The 16317-nt window shown below is 39.6% G+C and overlaps 2 protein-coding genes across 5 annotated transcripts in view; one reads left to right on the top strand and one right to left on the bottom strand.

The window, feature by feature from the left end:
- Nucleotides 1–16317, top strand: part of LOC6504696 (potassium voltage-gated channel protein Shaw) — a 45364-nt gene that overhangs the window by 12507 nt on the left and 16540 nt on the right. The gene's annotated exons all lie outside the window — the stretch shown is intronic.
- On the bottom strand, nt 10949–15205 carry LOC6505382 (aldehyde dehydrogenase, mitochondrial). Its single transcript, XM_001964835.4, has 4 exons — nt 14969–15205; nt 12715–12863; nt 12554–12650; nt 10949–12393 (listed from the first exon to the last, which is right to left on the bottom strand). Exons 1-4 carry the CDS (start codon nt 15089–15091, stop codon nt 11200–11202), a joined length of 1563 nt encoding a protein of 520 aa, XP_001964871.1. The 5' UTR covers nt 15092–15205; the 3' UTR covers nt 10949–11199.

Raw genomic sequence — 16317 nt, 5'->3', positions numbered from 1 at the left:
TAATATGTCACACTACTCGAATGCTTGTTTAAGCCCTGCCTGGGCGCCTCGGCGTGGTCCTCGGTATGTGTGTGTGCTCCTTGGACTCCTTCCAGACACATACATTTTTGTAGCATACTTATGCGGGCCATGACTGGCACCACGCTGTCAGCTTGCCGACGTTTTTAGCACAAATAATACATGTACAATGTACATAGATACACACTCACAAACACACACTGGGCATTGTTCGTGTGAGCATTAAATAGAATACATTGTGCTGTGAGTATGTTTGGCTGTAAGCTGTTTGCTATTTTCCTAAGTTTCACATTCAACCCGAAAGTTGTCGCCTTAAAGGGAACATACAGAAAATACGCTTAAAATACGTTTGGTTCGGTAAAGTAGGTTAAGTTCTGTTCAGTAGTTTGAAGGTACAATCACGGCTTAAATCATAAATCAAATATTCTTCACAATATTTATTAGGAAGAAGTGGAGGAAGTCCTTTTTTTTATTTGATGGCAGGAAGGATATTGAAGTAAGGCATTTGATAAAGTCAAGTGGTTTAGTTAGCTTCTTCAAAAAAAATACTTAAATGGTTACTTAAGTGGTTTAAAGAACACCTTCTCAATTAACATACCTTTACTGAAAAAATGACCAAAAGAAAATCATTCTTTCAGAGCAATCATAATAGAAATTATATATATTTCCCAACCGCCCATCATCAGGAATAGCGTGTGTATCCGAATGTGTGATCATTATCATTGTGATTACGCGGCATTTTTTGTCATAAAAAAGAAGAGTAGGGAGCTGGGCAAATATTGTGTAGGGGAATGTCCTGGGAATTGGTCGGTTTAAGGATGGGTAGTTCTCGGATCCAGCTGCTCATCAGCGCAGACAATTGCGCACTGATTGTATCTCTGATACACGCACACACACGCACGCACACTGGCAATAAAGTTGCCGCTGTGGTTGCCTTTCAACACAAATACATTATACTTAGTGCCGCTGGTTGTTTGTTTGTGTTGCTTTTGTTGCTTTGGTTGATGCTACGTATTTCCGCTGGCATTTTCGCCTGCCATTGTTGAGATTTGTTCTGCCCGGCTCCTGCCCTCTGCCCTCACGCCATTGTGTGCGAATTAAACGAAATGGCTAATGAAAAGTTTAACAGTCAATAAATAAAGCAGGCTAAAGCATCAGCCATCGCAGAATAGAAGATGAATGTGTATTCTTTCCATTCAATTTCATCTTCAAAGCATCAATTCGCTTATTGGATTTGACTGTCGATGGGATAGTGTGTGTTAAAATCTCAGAAAAGTAATTCAAATTTAAGGATAATTAAATAAAACTTGTAAATAGAGTGTTGTACGTAAAAGGCTAAGTAAATTTCGAATCTGGAATGGAATTCAATTCCTATTTCGCGCTGCAAACGGCCGCCGTTCTGCCAGAATCCCACGGAAAGTGTCGCATTGTCCTGCAACTTCAAAGGACTTTGGTGAGGTTGACAAATTGCTGACAAGCATTCTGCGGCATTTACTGCAGCAAACAAAAAAAAAGAAACATGAAACCGAAACCAGAAAAAAAGAGAGACAGATAGCAAAAGTAAAATGCAAATTCTCGTGCCAGTTTCACTGCTCAAGTAGCCGCTTAGAGGCAAGTGGCAAAGACAATGGCTCAAACCGAGTCCTTCCCCGCCGCCTCACACACACCCACACACATAAACACACACGTAAACAATAAAAGGAGGGAGCCGCCGACCACAACAACAATGCCATAGACGGGAAAAGCTGACAAAACCACAGCCAAAACGGCGAACAACAATTTAAAATCAACAGCTGCGCGTGTCCTAACAGAAGAAGCCGGAAAAAAGTTTAAGTAGCAACTTGAAACGCTTCTGGTTTTTTGTTTTTGGTTTTAAAGGCCAAGAAGAGGATGGCAGGGTGGCAGGGCGGTGCAGAAGTGCTGGACGGAAATAGCAAAGTAATAAATAAATTTCCTGCTCTTTTGCTGTTTTATGTTTGGACCGCTTTATTGCGGCTTCGTCTGCAGCGCCTAACGCTTCATTAACTTTTGGGGCTTTTAATATACTCGGCCAGAACCGAATTTCCGCTGCCTATTTACCCCGTCTTCCGCCCAATCATCCGCCGCCCACTCAGCCCCCACGTCCTTTAGCGAGAGTCCTTGCCGCTGTTGTTGTCACTCAGTCAGGCGTTCATCGAGTTTCGCTTCTGTCTGCTGCGGCCACAAAATTGGAAAACATTTTCGGTTTCTTTTTGTTTGTTGTGACTTTTTTCGTTTTTTTTTTGAAACTTCAGCAAAAAAAGGGCCATAAAATAAATAAACACTGGAAACAAAAACCGCCTATGCCCTCAGAGAAGACAAGAAAAAATACGAATACCGCCGAAAAAATGGGCTCTTTTTAACCCTTTGGGGTGTCGAGGTGTGAGATTTTGTGACACTTTGGCTGACGAGAATCCTTTAGGGTCGGAATAAAGACTCATAAATGCGGGATTACCAATCTAATCTGAAAACCAAACACCACCATTAGGGCTCTAACTTTCCTCCAAACTTGATAAATATTTCAAAGTTCTGTGGTGTTCACTTGTTCGGCTGTTAAACAAACTCGGCAAACTATCAATGCCCCAGTTGCACGAACTCTCAAAAACAAAATAAAGAAATCCCCTCAAAGCAATGGGTTAACTCTTCTGCCATGAGTACGTTGAATGTTGTGCTTATATGAGGGGAAGCAATTTTTTAACGTACAAGCTGGCTAGGAGTTGGGAGTGAAAAAAAGTGAACAGAACCACAAAATCATATTGTAAGCCTTGTCAGTTGGTACACGCACTCAAAAACACACTCGCAGAGGCAGATACACACACACACTCGTGAGGTCGCTAGCTATTTCTATACGTCCTTGTGCAAGGACCTCCACTTCCGCATCCTTGCCCCGCATCCTTGCTGCGTATGCGTGTGTTATTTTAACAGCAATTTTAATGAAGCGCGAAACCGTTGAAATACAATTTGTAAAGCTGAGGGGTTGTGCGGATAAGGATGTTGGGCGGGGGCGGATGTCTGGCAAAGTGAAAGATACCAAGGGTGCGCTGGGGGAATGGGAGGGAACCTGGTGGGGCCTGGAGTATCTGTTTTGGCCAGGTCTTTCACTGCCTTTGGTAACGCCAAATAAAAATGGTTGGCAAACGCGTTTTCGACTCGCGCCGCTTGCCGTTACTTTGTGACTGGCAAGCGTGTTTTGTTCGCGCGTTTGTGCGAGTTAATTAAAAAGGGTTTTAGAACCAGCGCACAAAGAGGTCCCGCAGGGCTTGGAGAGAGCCAAAGGCTGAAGGAGAACGAAGAAGTCTTCATCTATTTCAATGTAATTTCGCCTAGGTCTTGGGGGCATTAGGAGTTATGGCTAAATTTGTTTCGTCGGGCGTCTCCCATAAAGAAACTTGGGGCCCTACTTTATTTTCAATTGTGAGCGGCCCTGAAGAGTTTAGCTTTATTTAGAGAACTTTATTTAGCTCTATTTAAAGCTGTTTTTTTTTAAAATAAGTGTGTAATTTGTATAAAAAATGAATGCAGCCTACATACTAGCACTACGCCACTTTTTAGTGGCCACATCTAGAAACGCTGCCTAAAACCCCTTGTTCCTTTTAAGCTACCACACTTGTGTATAGAGTCATGTTGTTGGCTTAAAGGACACTTTTCCCGGGCCGCGCCAGCGCTCACTTTTTCTCTTTTAAGGACCTAACCGTTGTTTGCTTTACGTTGGCTATGTTTGCTGTTTTTAGCCGTCTAGTGCAACGCGGGTGCCTAAGCAAATATTTGAGCAAGTTAATAGCCAAGAGCGCTGGCGATGCTGATGCCGATGCCGATGCCCATGCGAATGCAGCTTCCAGCGTCTGTGTCTGGCTTTGGTGGCGCCTCCGGCATGTCCCCAAGATTACAAAGGGGGCGGCGATAGAGCCGAGGACTAGCCCATCAATGGCTCTTCTCACGCCAATGCGCAATACACTTCCACTTTATGCACATTTCCGGACCAACGCGGCAAAAACGGAGGGCTTTCCAAGGCGAAAGCAATGGGGATTATCCGAGTTCAGATTTACACTTTCTTGACTATTAGGCGCCGAAGGATTCAATGTACACATATAATAGACAATAAATAAAAAAAAAGTTTCTTCAACAGTGGTTGCAGTATGCCGTAGACAATTAAAAAAAAAGAGTATAAAACCTGCCTACTATGTTTCCATATTTGTTTTTGTGACATGTGTAACTGTGAGCACGGCCAGGAGCTGGGCGCGGAAATGCCGTTGCTCTTGGCCAACAACAAAAGGCCCGCAATGCTCACAGGCAGTGGTTCTTGCAAACAGACGGTCGCGTGGATGATGCATCGGAACGTTTCCATTTGAAGTGGCATCAAAGCCGTCATCGTTTTCGCATTTGCGGCAGTAGTAGTAGTAGTTGTAGTTGCTTTTTGTAGCTGCCACTGTTGTTGCAGGTTTTGGCACCACACGGCCACCATTTCTACCTTATTGACTGCAACAGCATTTTGGCCCATTTTCATGCGATTAGCGGCGATGGCGTGAAAATCGATAGACTTTGTGGTGGAAAAATTCAACGGATGTCGGCCCCAATTAAGGATTATGCTGAATATTTAATTACTTGGTTGATTTTGTCAGTGGTCTAGATCACTGTGGACGGAAGTCCACGAGGTGACGACCTGCATGCCTAGGCGTGCGCGATGAAACTCTATATATAGCCGAAGAATTAAAAATTTTCTGTAGGCAACCGATCTAAATGAATGATATACCAATCGAAAGGTATTGTTTCAATTAGATAATTTTTGTCGAAACATATTCCAAAAGTTATTTGGTTTGGGAGAAATTAGGGTGAAAGTAAAAAAAAATTTTATCACTAAAGTGGGGCTGGTGGACACATTTTAGTCCCCAGATATTTTTATATATTCGCATTCTAGAGCTAAATACGCGTCGATTGGTACCTCAATCGACCCGATCCGACATTTCATTCAGAAGTTATTCAAAAAATTCGATTTTTTCTTCTTCTTCAAAATGAAGCCAGTTTGCGTCGGTTTGTCGGTTTGTCTGTTTGCACTATTTTTATCTTAAAAATCCTGAAAAAAATTGGAAAATGTTTGTTACTATCATATGAGCAACTATTGTTCTACAACTTTTTGAAATACCTTTAGCTTACGTCAAAAAATTAAAAAAACTTTGTTAATGAAAAAATTCATAACTTTATAATTAAGAAAGATATTAAAAAAAGCTTTACACCGTTGAAATGGTTTTTTAAATATCAATTTCACTTTCTTTGAGACCAAACGTCTATATAGTAAAAAAACAAAAATACACTGAAAATAAACTTTTTTTTTTAGAAAAAAAATTATTTTTCAAAATTGACTCGACTGATCCTTTTTTTTTATTGCACGTGTAGATAGCTTTTGAGATGACGCAACTTTCGATATATCGCTTATATCTGGCAAAATCCGTTAACTCAAGATATAGTCCTGTAAATGCAGCTACCCATTTTGTACAGCCTCCTGTGAAGCTTGCAGTTACTTATACATGTGTGTGTATTTGATTGGCAACTTTGCTTTTTGGAGTCTGCTTATATTTGGTCAATACCCTAAAAAATATGGAGTATGTATATCTTTTCAGATTTTAGTTTATTTATTAAAAAATAAAATCCAAATAAAAAAGGGCTTGAAAAGCAAAACGTAAACATTGACTCAACTTGGACTCGAACCCAGGCCCTCTGTGTTAGGAACCACGACGCTCTCTACTCGACTAACCTAGAACTGTGTTGCTTGATGGCAACTTTTGTTGTAATTCTGCTTTGCGTTTCAGTGTCTCATGTCTTAATGAGAAGACTCAGAAGATTGGTACTTCAACCGACCCGGTCCGACATTTCTTTCAGAAGTTATTCAAGAAATTCGATTTTTACAGTTTTTTCAAAATGAAGCCAGTGGGTCTGTTTGTCTATATTTTTATACCCTTGCAGAGGGTATTATAATTTTGGTCAAAAGTGTGCAACGCAGTGAAGGAGACATCTCCGACCCTATAAAGTATATATATTCTTGATCAGGATCACCTCCTGAGTCGATATGAGCATGTCCGTCTGTCCGTCTGTCTGTCTGTCTGTCTGTCTGTTTCTACGCAAACTAGTCTCTCAGTTTTAAAGCTATCGAGTTGAAACTTTGCACACATCCTTCTTTCCTTTGCAGGCAGTATATAAGTCGGAACGGCCGGGATCGGTCGACTATATCCTATAGCTGCCATATAGCTGATTGATCGGAAATGCCATAACTTTGGGGTTTTTTAAGATAGAGGGTTGGCACTTTCCACACATGTTATATTTGACCAACATTGAACATATTGAATTATTTTGCCCAAAGAGTAATCTGTACCAAGTCCCATCTTTCTTACTTAAAAAACACCAAAGTTTGCCAATTCCGATCGTTGTATTACAGCTAAAGGATATAGTCGGCCGATCCTTATGAAATTTTGCACATAAGATATGTTGGTCAAACATAACATGTGTGGAAAGTCCCAACCCTCTATCTTAAAAAACAACGAAGTTATGGCATTTCCGATCAATCAGTTATATGACAGCTATAGGATATAGACGGCCGATCCCGGCCGTTCCGACTTATGTACTGCCTGCAAAGGAAAGAAGGATGTGTGCAAAGTTTCAACTCGATAGCTTTAAAACTGAGAGACTAGTTTGCGTAGAAACAGACAGACAGACAGACAGACAGACAGACAGACGGACAGACGGACAGACGGACATGCTCATATCGACTCAGGAGGTGATCCTGATCAAGAATATATATACTTTATAGGGTCGGAGATGTCTCCTTCACTGCGTTGCACACTTTTGACCAAAATTATAATACCCTCTGCAAGGGTATAATAAAAAAGAGCTTAAAAAAAGTAAAACATAAGCATTTTGCCTCAACTAGGATTAGAACTCAGGCCCTACCGTGTTAGAAACAACAACGCTCTCCACTCGGCTAATCTCGAACTTCGTTGCTTGATGGCAAATTTTGATGTGTTAATAAGAAGAATGCAAAATTTTATGAGTAGAAAGCTTTATATGCATATGCCCCCACTGAGCATATAATGCATATAAATTTACTTAAATTACGTGTTTCGGTCAAATCATGGATTAAAAGCTAAAAAAAAAACCAGGCAAACCAACTCCGCCAATACTTTTCTAATATTTATTATTTTATATCGCACACCCAAAATAAATTGTTACATTCAACAATTGGTTTAACTAGAAAAACTGGAAAAACGAAATTTCCAGTTTTTTTTTAATTTTTTATCATTGCGCATTTATTTTAGATATAATACATGTTTATTATATGATTGATCGGATATGCAATAACTTGGTTTTTTTTTATAAGTTAGAAGGATGGAACTTAGTACAGATTGCATTTTGGACAATCTTATCCGATTTGCAAAATTTTATTAGGATAATTGGCTTAACTTTGTTGTTTTTGAAGCTAGAATGATGGGACTATCTATGGTTTCCGTTTTGGGCAATCTAATCCTATGTTTCATAAGAATCGGCCAACTATATCCTATACCTGCCATATAACTGAAAGATCGGAAATGGCACAACCATTCCATTTTTAAAGATGCTTGGGGCTGTTTCCAATATTTTTATTAGAAATTTTGTTGATGGTGAAATTCTCATAAGGATCGGACAACTCTATAGGATCCGATATATATAATAATAATATAAGCTTCTGCTTAACTGCAAGGGTATATCAAATTCGGCTCCGCTTGAAGTTAGCTTTCCTTTCTAGTTTTTTTTTTATAATTTATTATATAGTGGAAATCTCATAAGGATAGGCCTCTCATCTGTTAATTTGTTAAAACAATTTGGTTTCCCACAACTATGAAACAATTTTGGATTTTAAATACATTTTTGAGCAAATTTTTAATTAAAATTTTTAAACTAACCAAATTCCAAAACCTTTGTAAATTAAAAATACGTATAACTTCAGAGCCACTGAAGCTATCGAAAAATTCTTTACGTCTTTGGAAAGGTTTTTAATTATTCCACCTTCTTGAATGTCAAAATCTATAGAGTTAAGAAAAAAAGAGTTTTGATGTTTATCCTTACAATTAAAGTATTGCTAACTATGTGAATCGCCTGTCCAGAGGTTACTTCCATATACATATATTCTATATATTATGCGTTCTGTTTTAAATAATTGAAGATCAATATATACAAAAAAACAACTGATATCATATAAAAAATATTCTTGTTCGGCACGTGCAAGAAAAACAAAAACAAATCAGTCACGTGCCGAACAAGAATATTTTTTATATGCAATTTTGTACACCTATATAGCATATTTTCGTCACTAAAATTGATATCAGATATTTTGGGTTTCGCATGCAGGTTCGTCACCGGTACTTTACCTCGTCAAGAGGTTTTTTTATATGATCAATTAGAGAGCTTAAAATAAAAGCCTAAATCGATATGGATGTTGGCAGTAATGAACTCCTTTTATTCAGGTTCGTTGCAATGAAAAAAGCTCAAAAATATATGTCACACACACTCATTTTTTCAATCCAAAAGGATTTTAAACTAAGGATTTGAAGCCACTGTGCAAAAATCGCACTATAGCCATAAAATGGTGATGTGCCTGTAAAAGCATTTAGCCTGGTTAAGGGCGGTAATAGGCCAAAGGCGGAAAAAAGGAAAAATCCTGGCTTAATGCTGACACGTCTCACTGATCCTTTCGTAGGCGGTTTATTGGGTTAAGTGTGCTGCACATTCGTAAGTGTGTGAGTAACCGAAATTTGATTTTTCACTTATGTTTGAGCGAGAGCTTGGCAAGCGTTTGCGGTGCGTTTTCGATGCGTTTCTGGGGCGGTTTTTTAAGCTCTTAAGAAATTTCGATTGCATACTTTGAGGCTGACGGAATTTGAAGCTTCTTTATCTTTGTTGGCTGCGGAAATGTCTTGATTCGGGTTACACTGCTAATCTGGGACACAAATCCTTTTGTTTGTTTACCCTGTCATTTCTGTTGCTGTTGCTTTTTCCGATGTGTTTTTTTGTTCTCTGTTGACTTGCTCCGCTTTTTTGTTTGTCCTACAGGCTTATCTGCGCCGTGTCCATGGCCATTTTCCGGCTAATGATCAAAGTGCTGGCATCGGTCCGAGACCCCGGCGGGTTTCGTTACTTTTCCACTGGTTCTTCGGCCTATCCCAGGCCCCTTCACGGCCCTACTCGTTAGCTCGCAGCCTTCGGACGCTGCCATAACAATGTAATCGAGTGTAGACACTGCGATAAAGTCGAATTGCCTGGCACTTAGTGGACAGCGAAGAAAAAAGTGGAAATTGTGTCGGGAAATTGGCCAACATGGTGGCTTTCTCACTCCCAGCAATGGAGTGAAAATGCTGAGTTATAGTTTGTGCGGCAGGATAATTAAAGTATTGCGGTAGTTTATAAAATTTTCTGGATGCCATTAGGTCCGGTAAAAAATGATTTTCAATTATGCCCCGCACTCATGCCTGAACTAAAAACAGCAACGCTCGAGCGCACCTGTGCACGCGCACCAATGCGCACGGCTGCGCTTTTGGCAATCATCCGGCTTCTGCCAGAGCCCCTTCGTTTCGTCCTTCTCTTAACTGACTTCTATGCCGGCTCTCTCAGTTGGCCACCTGCCATTTGGGGTATTAAAATTGCCCATGGATCATTTGCAATTTTAACAGTTTTCGCAGCTCTTGCACTCACTTGTTTTTTGCCCATTTGCCATTTTCGTACTTTTTCCACACTCGAATATGTATGAAATGGTCTCCATCAAGCGAAAATCGATTTAAAACAACTGCATTGCCAAAAAAGCAGTCTGAAATAAGAATATTTCAGCTGCTGGCACACCATAATTGCGTATACGCCGTGTGGACTGTTCTGACTCAAATCGAATAAAGTGCGAAATGGCACACAAAGGTATTGTTTATTTGGGGTAAGGGTTATGGATGAATTAAATTAAGCAATACAATTTAAAGCACATGAATCAAATAAGTGAAGTGTGCTATGTGGTTCTATCATCCAGAATTTTAGAAAAAATTTTAATAAAATTCCAACTATGTGAGCACTTTGCCAGCTTTGTGTCTAGGCCATCTAATAAATAAAGCAAATAGCCAGCTGCACTTTGGCCTTTGCCGATAGTGCAAAAAACAATTTGCTGGGAATTGTAAAAATTGAAATACAAATTTTAAATAAATTGCATACAAATGCGCTTATTCAATTTCAAAAACAACAAAGTGGAAAATAAGAGAAAAACTTTTTCTCTAACCGCAAAGCACTTGACACGCTCAGCTGCTGTCCAATCTAATGGACAACTTTCAGTCCCCTCCTTGTTTGCGATGATGTCGGATGAAAGACGACCGTCGACCGACGACGACCTGCTGTGTCCTCCTGTGTGTGCCTTGGTGGTGTGGCTGTGTGTGTTTGTCCAAATCCCCAAGCTATGCAAATACAGATGCAGATATGGTTACAGGAATACACACACTCACTCTGACTAAAACAAAACGTTGGAAAATACCAATAAATGCAAATAAATTTAAGCTTATTTTTCCTAGATGGACGAGCACGTCGCAGCTCACAGAGCTCCTTGTTGTTGCTGCTGCTGCTCACTTTTCCGATTGCTTTTAGCTCTGCGAAAAACCAATCAATGTTTCGTTCAGTGTAAGCTGTGTGCCAGTGCCTGAGTATCTGAGTGTTTGTTCTGGCTCGGTGTTGTTGGATAAGCAAAATAATGACATTCAGTTCAGAGTGCGCCATAAACAAAGCCAAGAATCTATTGGCAAACAATGGGATCGCACATAAATAAGTCCTCCTATGGCACGACGATAACATTATAGAAGTGATGGATGAAACCATTTCCTAATTGCCAGTACTTTTCCGCTTGCATAGTTATACTCTAAAAATGTTTTATTTTAAAACTATAGAAGCTTCAAAGCCTTTATTTCAAATTACAGATATACAATACAACTTATTTAAACAATGGAAAGAATAAAAAATTCACCTTAAAGGTATCTAAAGATCGCCTCTATGCAAGTCTTCATAGAGACGAAAATAGATCGTAGACTATAGATTTAGGGGTTCACTGCGAAATTTAGATCACCTAAATAGGCAGAAAACTTTCAGTTCCCTCTCGGGGGGCATAATGTCTGCTCCTGCTTATGAGTTCTTCTGGGGCACCTTGACGACGACGCTCTTGACCTCCGTGTAGTTGGAGAGCGCATACTCGCCGTTCTCACGTCCGTGTCCGGACATCTTGTAGCCACCGAACGGAGCCTGGGCCCCGAGTACGTTGTAGGTGTTAACCCACACAGTACCAGCACGCAGGCCATTCACAAGGTAGTTGGCCTTGTCCAGATCCTTGGTGAAGACGCCAGCGGCCAGTCCGTAGTCAGAGTTGTTGGCGCGCTCGATGACCTCGTCAAGTTTACTGAAGCGGATGATTTGCTGCACAGGACCGAAGATCTCCTCGCGGGCAATGGTCATGTCATCCTTGACATCGGCAAAAACGGTTGGCTCGACGAAGTAGCCGGGCAGACCCTCGGGCCGGTTTCCGCCGGCCACCAGTTTAGCACCTTCATCCTTGCCCTTGTTGATCATGCACAGGATCTTATCCATCTGCTCCTCGTTGACCTGAGGACCCTGCTCAGTTTTCAGGTCGAAGGGGTTGCCCACGGTGCGCTTCTTGGCACGCTCAGCACTGCGCTCCACGAACTCGTCGTAGATCTTGTCCTCCACGTAGGTGCGAGATCCAGCGCAGCAGCACTGGCCCATGTTGAAGAAGAGACCAAAATGAGCTGTCTCCACGGCGTAGTCCAGGTCGGAGTCAGCCAGGATAATGTTGGGCGACTTGCCTCCCAGCTCCAGGGTTACACGCTTCAAGTTGGTGTTGCCCGAGGCCAGCTGGATGAGCTTTCCCACATCGGTGGATCCGGTGAAAGCCACCTTGTCCACGTCGCAGTGGTTGGCCAGGACAGCACCTGTCTTTCCAAATCCAGGCACTACATTGACCACACCCTCCGGGAAGCCAGCTTCCTTGACCAGCTGGGCAAAGTAAAGAGCAGTCAAGCTGGTCTGCTCCGCTGGCTTGAGAACAATGGTGTTGCCCGTGGCCAGAGCGGGACCCAGTTTCCAGGCCATCATTAGGATGGGGAAGTTCCAGGGTATGATCTGACCGCAAACACCTACGGGCTCGTGGCGCGTGTAAGTGAAAAAGTCGCCGTCCGCCGGAATAGTCTGGCCGTGGATCTTGTCCGCCCAGCCGCCAAAGTAGCGCAGGTTCTTGTACGAAAGCGGAACATCGGCGTTGTAGGACATAAAGTATGGCTTGCCATTGTCAAGGGTCTCCAAGCTCTGGAAAGTTTAAGAATATTTTATTATAGCTTTAATTGGTAATAATTGAATTGACCCACAAGGTCTCTTAAAAGAAAGCGAAGCTCCAATATTTGTTGGTTTTATAAACAAATCTTGAAATATTTTTTTATGGATGGATTCAAGGACCAGTAATACTCACAGCCAAGTAAACCCGATCGCGCTCCAAGAGATCAGCTAGACGAGTGATTAGGCGACCTCGGTCCGAGGCATCCATCCGACGCCAGGGAGAGCCCAGCCTAGTCGGGGTAATAGAAATATATAAATATAAAACATGTAATAATATCCCATTTCAATACTCACTTGAACGCATCACGGGCAGCCTTAACGGCAAGCTCAATATCCTCCTTTTCACCGCACTGGATTTCTGCAATGCTTTCCTCTGTGGTAGGGTTAATGGTCTCAAAGGTTTTGCCTGATTTGCTCTTGTGCCACTCGTTGTTAATGAACACCTGAAAAGATAAATCAACTTGTTCAGGCCATGTCATCTCCACAATCGGATATATTGCCTTTCATTTCATCTACAAAGCTTTATGGCCGAGCCGGGCACTCCTCGACTTGATAAGCCTTTGTTGTTATTAGCCACATGTGCATGTGCGTGCCTATTAGATAATCGAAATCGGCCAATCGTTCAGTTCAGTTAGCATGTTAGCTGTCAGTCCCCCAACCTTTCGAGCCCTCCTCGGTGTAATCAGAAACGTTTACCGGCTAACTGATTAGAATTGAAATGAAGTGGGGTCCCATCACGACTCACGTCATCTTTGTGTCGGCTTCTGTTTATAAAATTATTTTATGTGTTTTGTTTTTTTCCTGCTTCTGAATTTCACAATCATTTTGCGAATATATGTATGAAGAAAACTTTCCACCAGACGCTCAAACATAAATATAGCAGAAGGTTGGCGAAAAAAGAGGCGCGTGTAAGACTTCATTTGTTGTCTGGCTCGTGGCTAGACGATCGAACTAGTTTGGTCACTTATCTGCATTATATACATTAAGTGTGTCATGTTATCTTTATAATAAAGACCCCAAAAATAAATAGGCGACCTGGTGATAAGGAGTGGAATTTACCTAGGCCCTAGGGCTACAAAAATTGAGGAGGCGTGTTCGATGGTGATTATAGACTTAAGAATTGGGATTATCAATAGGTTCAGAGTTTGTAGGAATATGTTTGTAGCATCATTACTTGTGAAGCATATGTAGATAATTGGACATTTCTAAAGAAAATGTTTAACCAGTAACAAAAAATATATTGCTAAATATGATCAAATTTTTTCAAATGTTCAAATGTTTTCTATCAAATTACTTGCAACATTTTTCTGACTTGCTCAATTTTCTAACTGACTTTTTTTATTTTAATTTTTTATGCATAAAGAAACTTCAGAAAATATTATTTTTTGTCATATTTTCCCCATTTTTACCGGATGAAATTACCCTTCGTGATTGTGAAAATGCCCAAATACAAAATATCCCAGCTTAAAATATTAGCTTTATATCCTTTCGAGGTTTTATATTTTTACCATCACGGAGCTCCATTGCGCCTGCCACATGTTATAATTTTCGAAAATCCCTCGTTCAATTCCAAACAAAAAACTCATTTTAGCCAGCGTTAACACACCCTCCTCTTAATTAATTCTACACAAAAAAAAATATTGTATATATTTTATTAGAAAAATTTGACTCAAGTATAGGAAAAACTCCTATTTTTCATTAAAATCTTTAACTATTCAAAACTATTATACATTCAAAGCCAATTTTGTAAAACATAAATACATAAATTAACATACAGTTTATTTTTTTGTCTTTTGTATTCTATTTCTAACTGCGCCACTAATGGGAAATAATTAAGCTTGCAACTTTTTTTTAAATTTATGGAAATTTCCCTAGCGGCGGCAAGAGAACCGCAAAGATATGAGAGAGCAAAAGAGAATTCGCATTAAACAAAATCGTTTTTGTTGGATCTGGGGCTGTGACAAAGAAACGACAAACAGCAGAAATCAACAGAAACCACAAAAAAACAGCCGGCTACCTACCCATGCTTTCCATACTTGTTTTTGTTTTCAATTTAGCTTTATCTATTTTTTTATTTGCCGGTCTTTCGATTTGCTTAACTTGGATAATGCCCTACACCTTAAGAAAATAAATTAAAATAGTTCCTAATGGATTAAAAATTTTATATTTTAGTTTTTATTGCCTGAAGCTTTTATAATTTTACAAACAACTTAGTTGCTAGAGTTTCTCTCTGTGTATTTTTTGAAAATTTAAGGACGATAAACATTGGCTGTACGTGATCTGAATGCTGTGAGGTCTGATTTTGTTCATTTGCCAAATTCTTTGTAAAGCCCTAATAGGAAATCCTAAACTGTGAAATCTGAAAACTTGATTTCACATGTGTAGGGTACATGGTGAGGAACACGGGCCTCTTAGCAGGGGGACTCTGAGCGATAACAGCTGCAGTTGCCAGCCTCAAGGTCAACTCAAAAACATGTTTAGTGTGTGCTAACTTAACGCGATAAACGCGATAACTTGCAATTATTTTTATTCTGTGTGAAAGACTTACCCCAGTGTAGAGAATTTCGGGCTTGGTCTCTGGCTCGGGGATGGAGGAGTAGTGCGCCACAGCTGCGACAAAGTTCTTGCTCTGCCCCCGCAGCAAGGCACCGGTCTTCAAAGCACGCAGCATTCTGAAATTTAGTTTTCCTAAAGGGGAAATGGAAAGGCGAGTCTAGACAAAACTACACTAGAACTGCGTGTTGCTCGGCAGTCCACGGGCAACTGAACGTTAACGCCCCGCTACCTTAGAGAATTCCCAGCAAGCTAGTGATGCTAAAAATATTTGTAGGGATGTCAATTCTTTTTAAAATATCGTATCAACGTTCTCGGCACAACTTTATCTATTAGGGGCTTCCATAAAGTCAACACAGAAAATATTAAAAAATCACAAATTTGATATTTGAGCAAAAAAAAATTACGATATAAATATATATTTATAAATATATATATATAAACATAAAAAATATCGATAGTGATATTTTAATATATTATCAAAAATTTTTCATGTTTGGCAATAAAATAAAAACTATACAAATTTAAGTTTTAAAATTTAAAAAATCTAAAACTATACAAATATAATTTTTAAAATTTAAAAAATAAAACTGTAAAATTTAATTTTTAAAATTTAATCGAAAACTATTTCTGATAGTCATAAATATAATATGAACAAATATTAAATTTAGTTTTTATTTAATTTATTTTCTGGCCAAAAAAAAGCTAAATTGGCTTAACAGAACTCTTGAGAACTATGTAGCTATCCTACCATCTCTTAAGTAATGAGAATCATCATCAGAAATGAGAGAGAGCTCGCCAAGAGCTCTTTAAATTTCAATAGATAAGTAAACAATAACAAAAGAAAAAATATATATAACTGAAAATACATTACACAATTTGCATTTGCGTGCGGTTTTTATTTAGTATGCGAAACGGGTATTATTATAATATTGTTTATCAAATTGCCACGCTCCGATATGAGCGGAATATTATGCATGGCGAAGCCATAGGGGCATAAATTATCATACGATTCCTGTTTATAGAGAAAACGTTCCAGAATTAGTTTTTATGTTTCTTGTGCTATTTTTCTTGATGACTTGCAAGTTTAAAGTGTATTTGATCGACAATGTTTGTCGAATTTCATGATAGAAAGAAATCAAATGGAAAATTATCAGGCAGACTATAGCTATCAGCGTGCTTATAGTTGGCCGAGAACCGCTTTTATGGTGTGGCCCGCTCTGGCCAAAACGCTAGTTTTAACTCACCTAACCCCTTAAGTTTCATTATAATTGTTTTAAGTATAATCAAAGCACAAAATAAAATATGTATATATTTTTTTCATTAAAAAAAAGTTTTTTATTT

Source organism: Drosophila ananassae, chromosome 3R, assembly GCF_017639315.1.
Source record: "Drosophila ananassae strain 14024-0371.13 chromosome 3R, ASM1763931v2, whole genome shotgun sequence".
Taxonomy (NCBI): Eukaryota; Metazoa; Arthropoda; class Insecta; order Diptera; family Drosophilidae; genus Drosophila; species Drosophila ananassae.
Note: the sequence above shows the minus strand (reverse complement) of the source record. Positions and strands in the feature narration are given on the sequence as shown.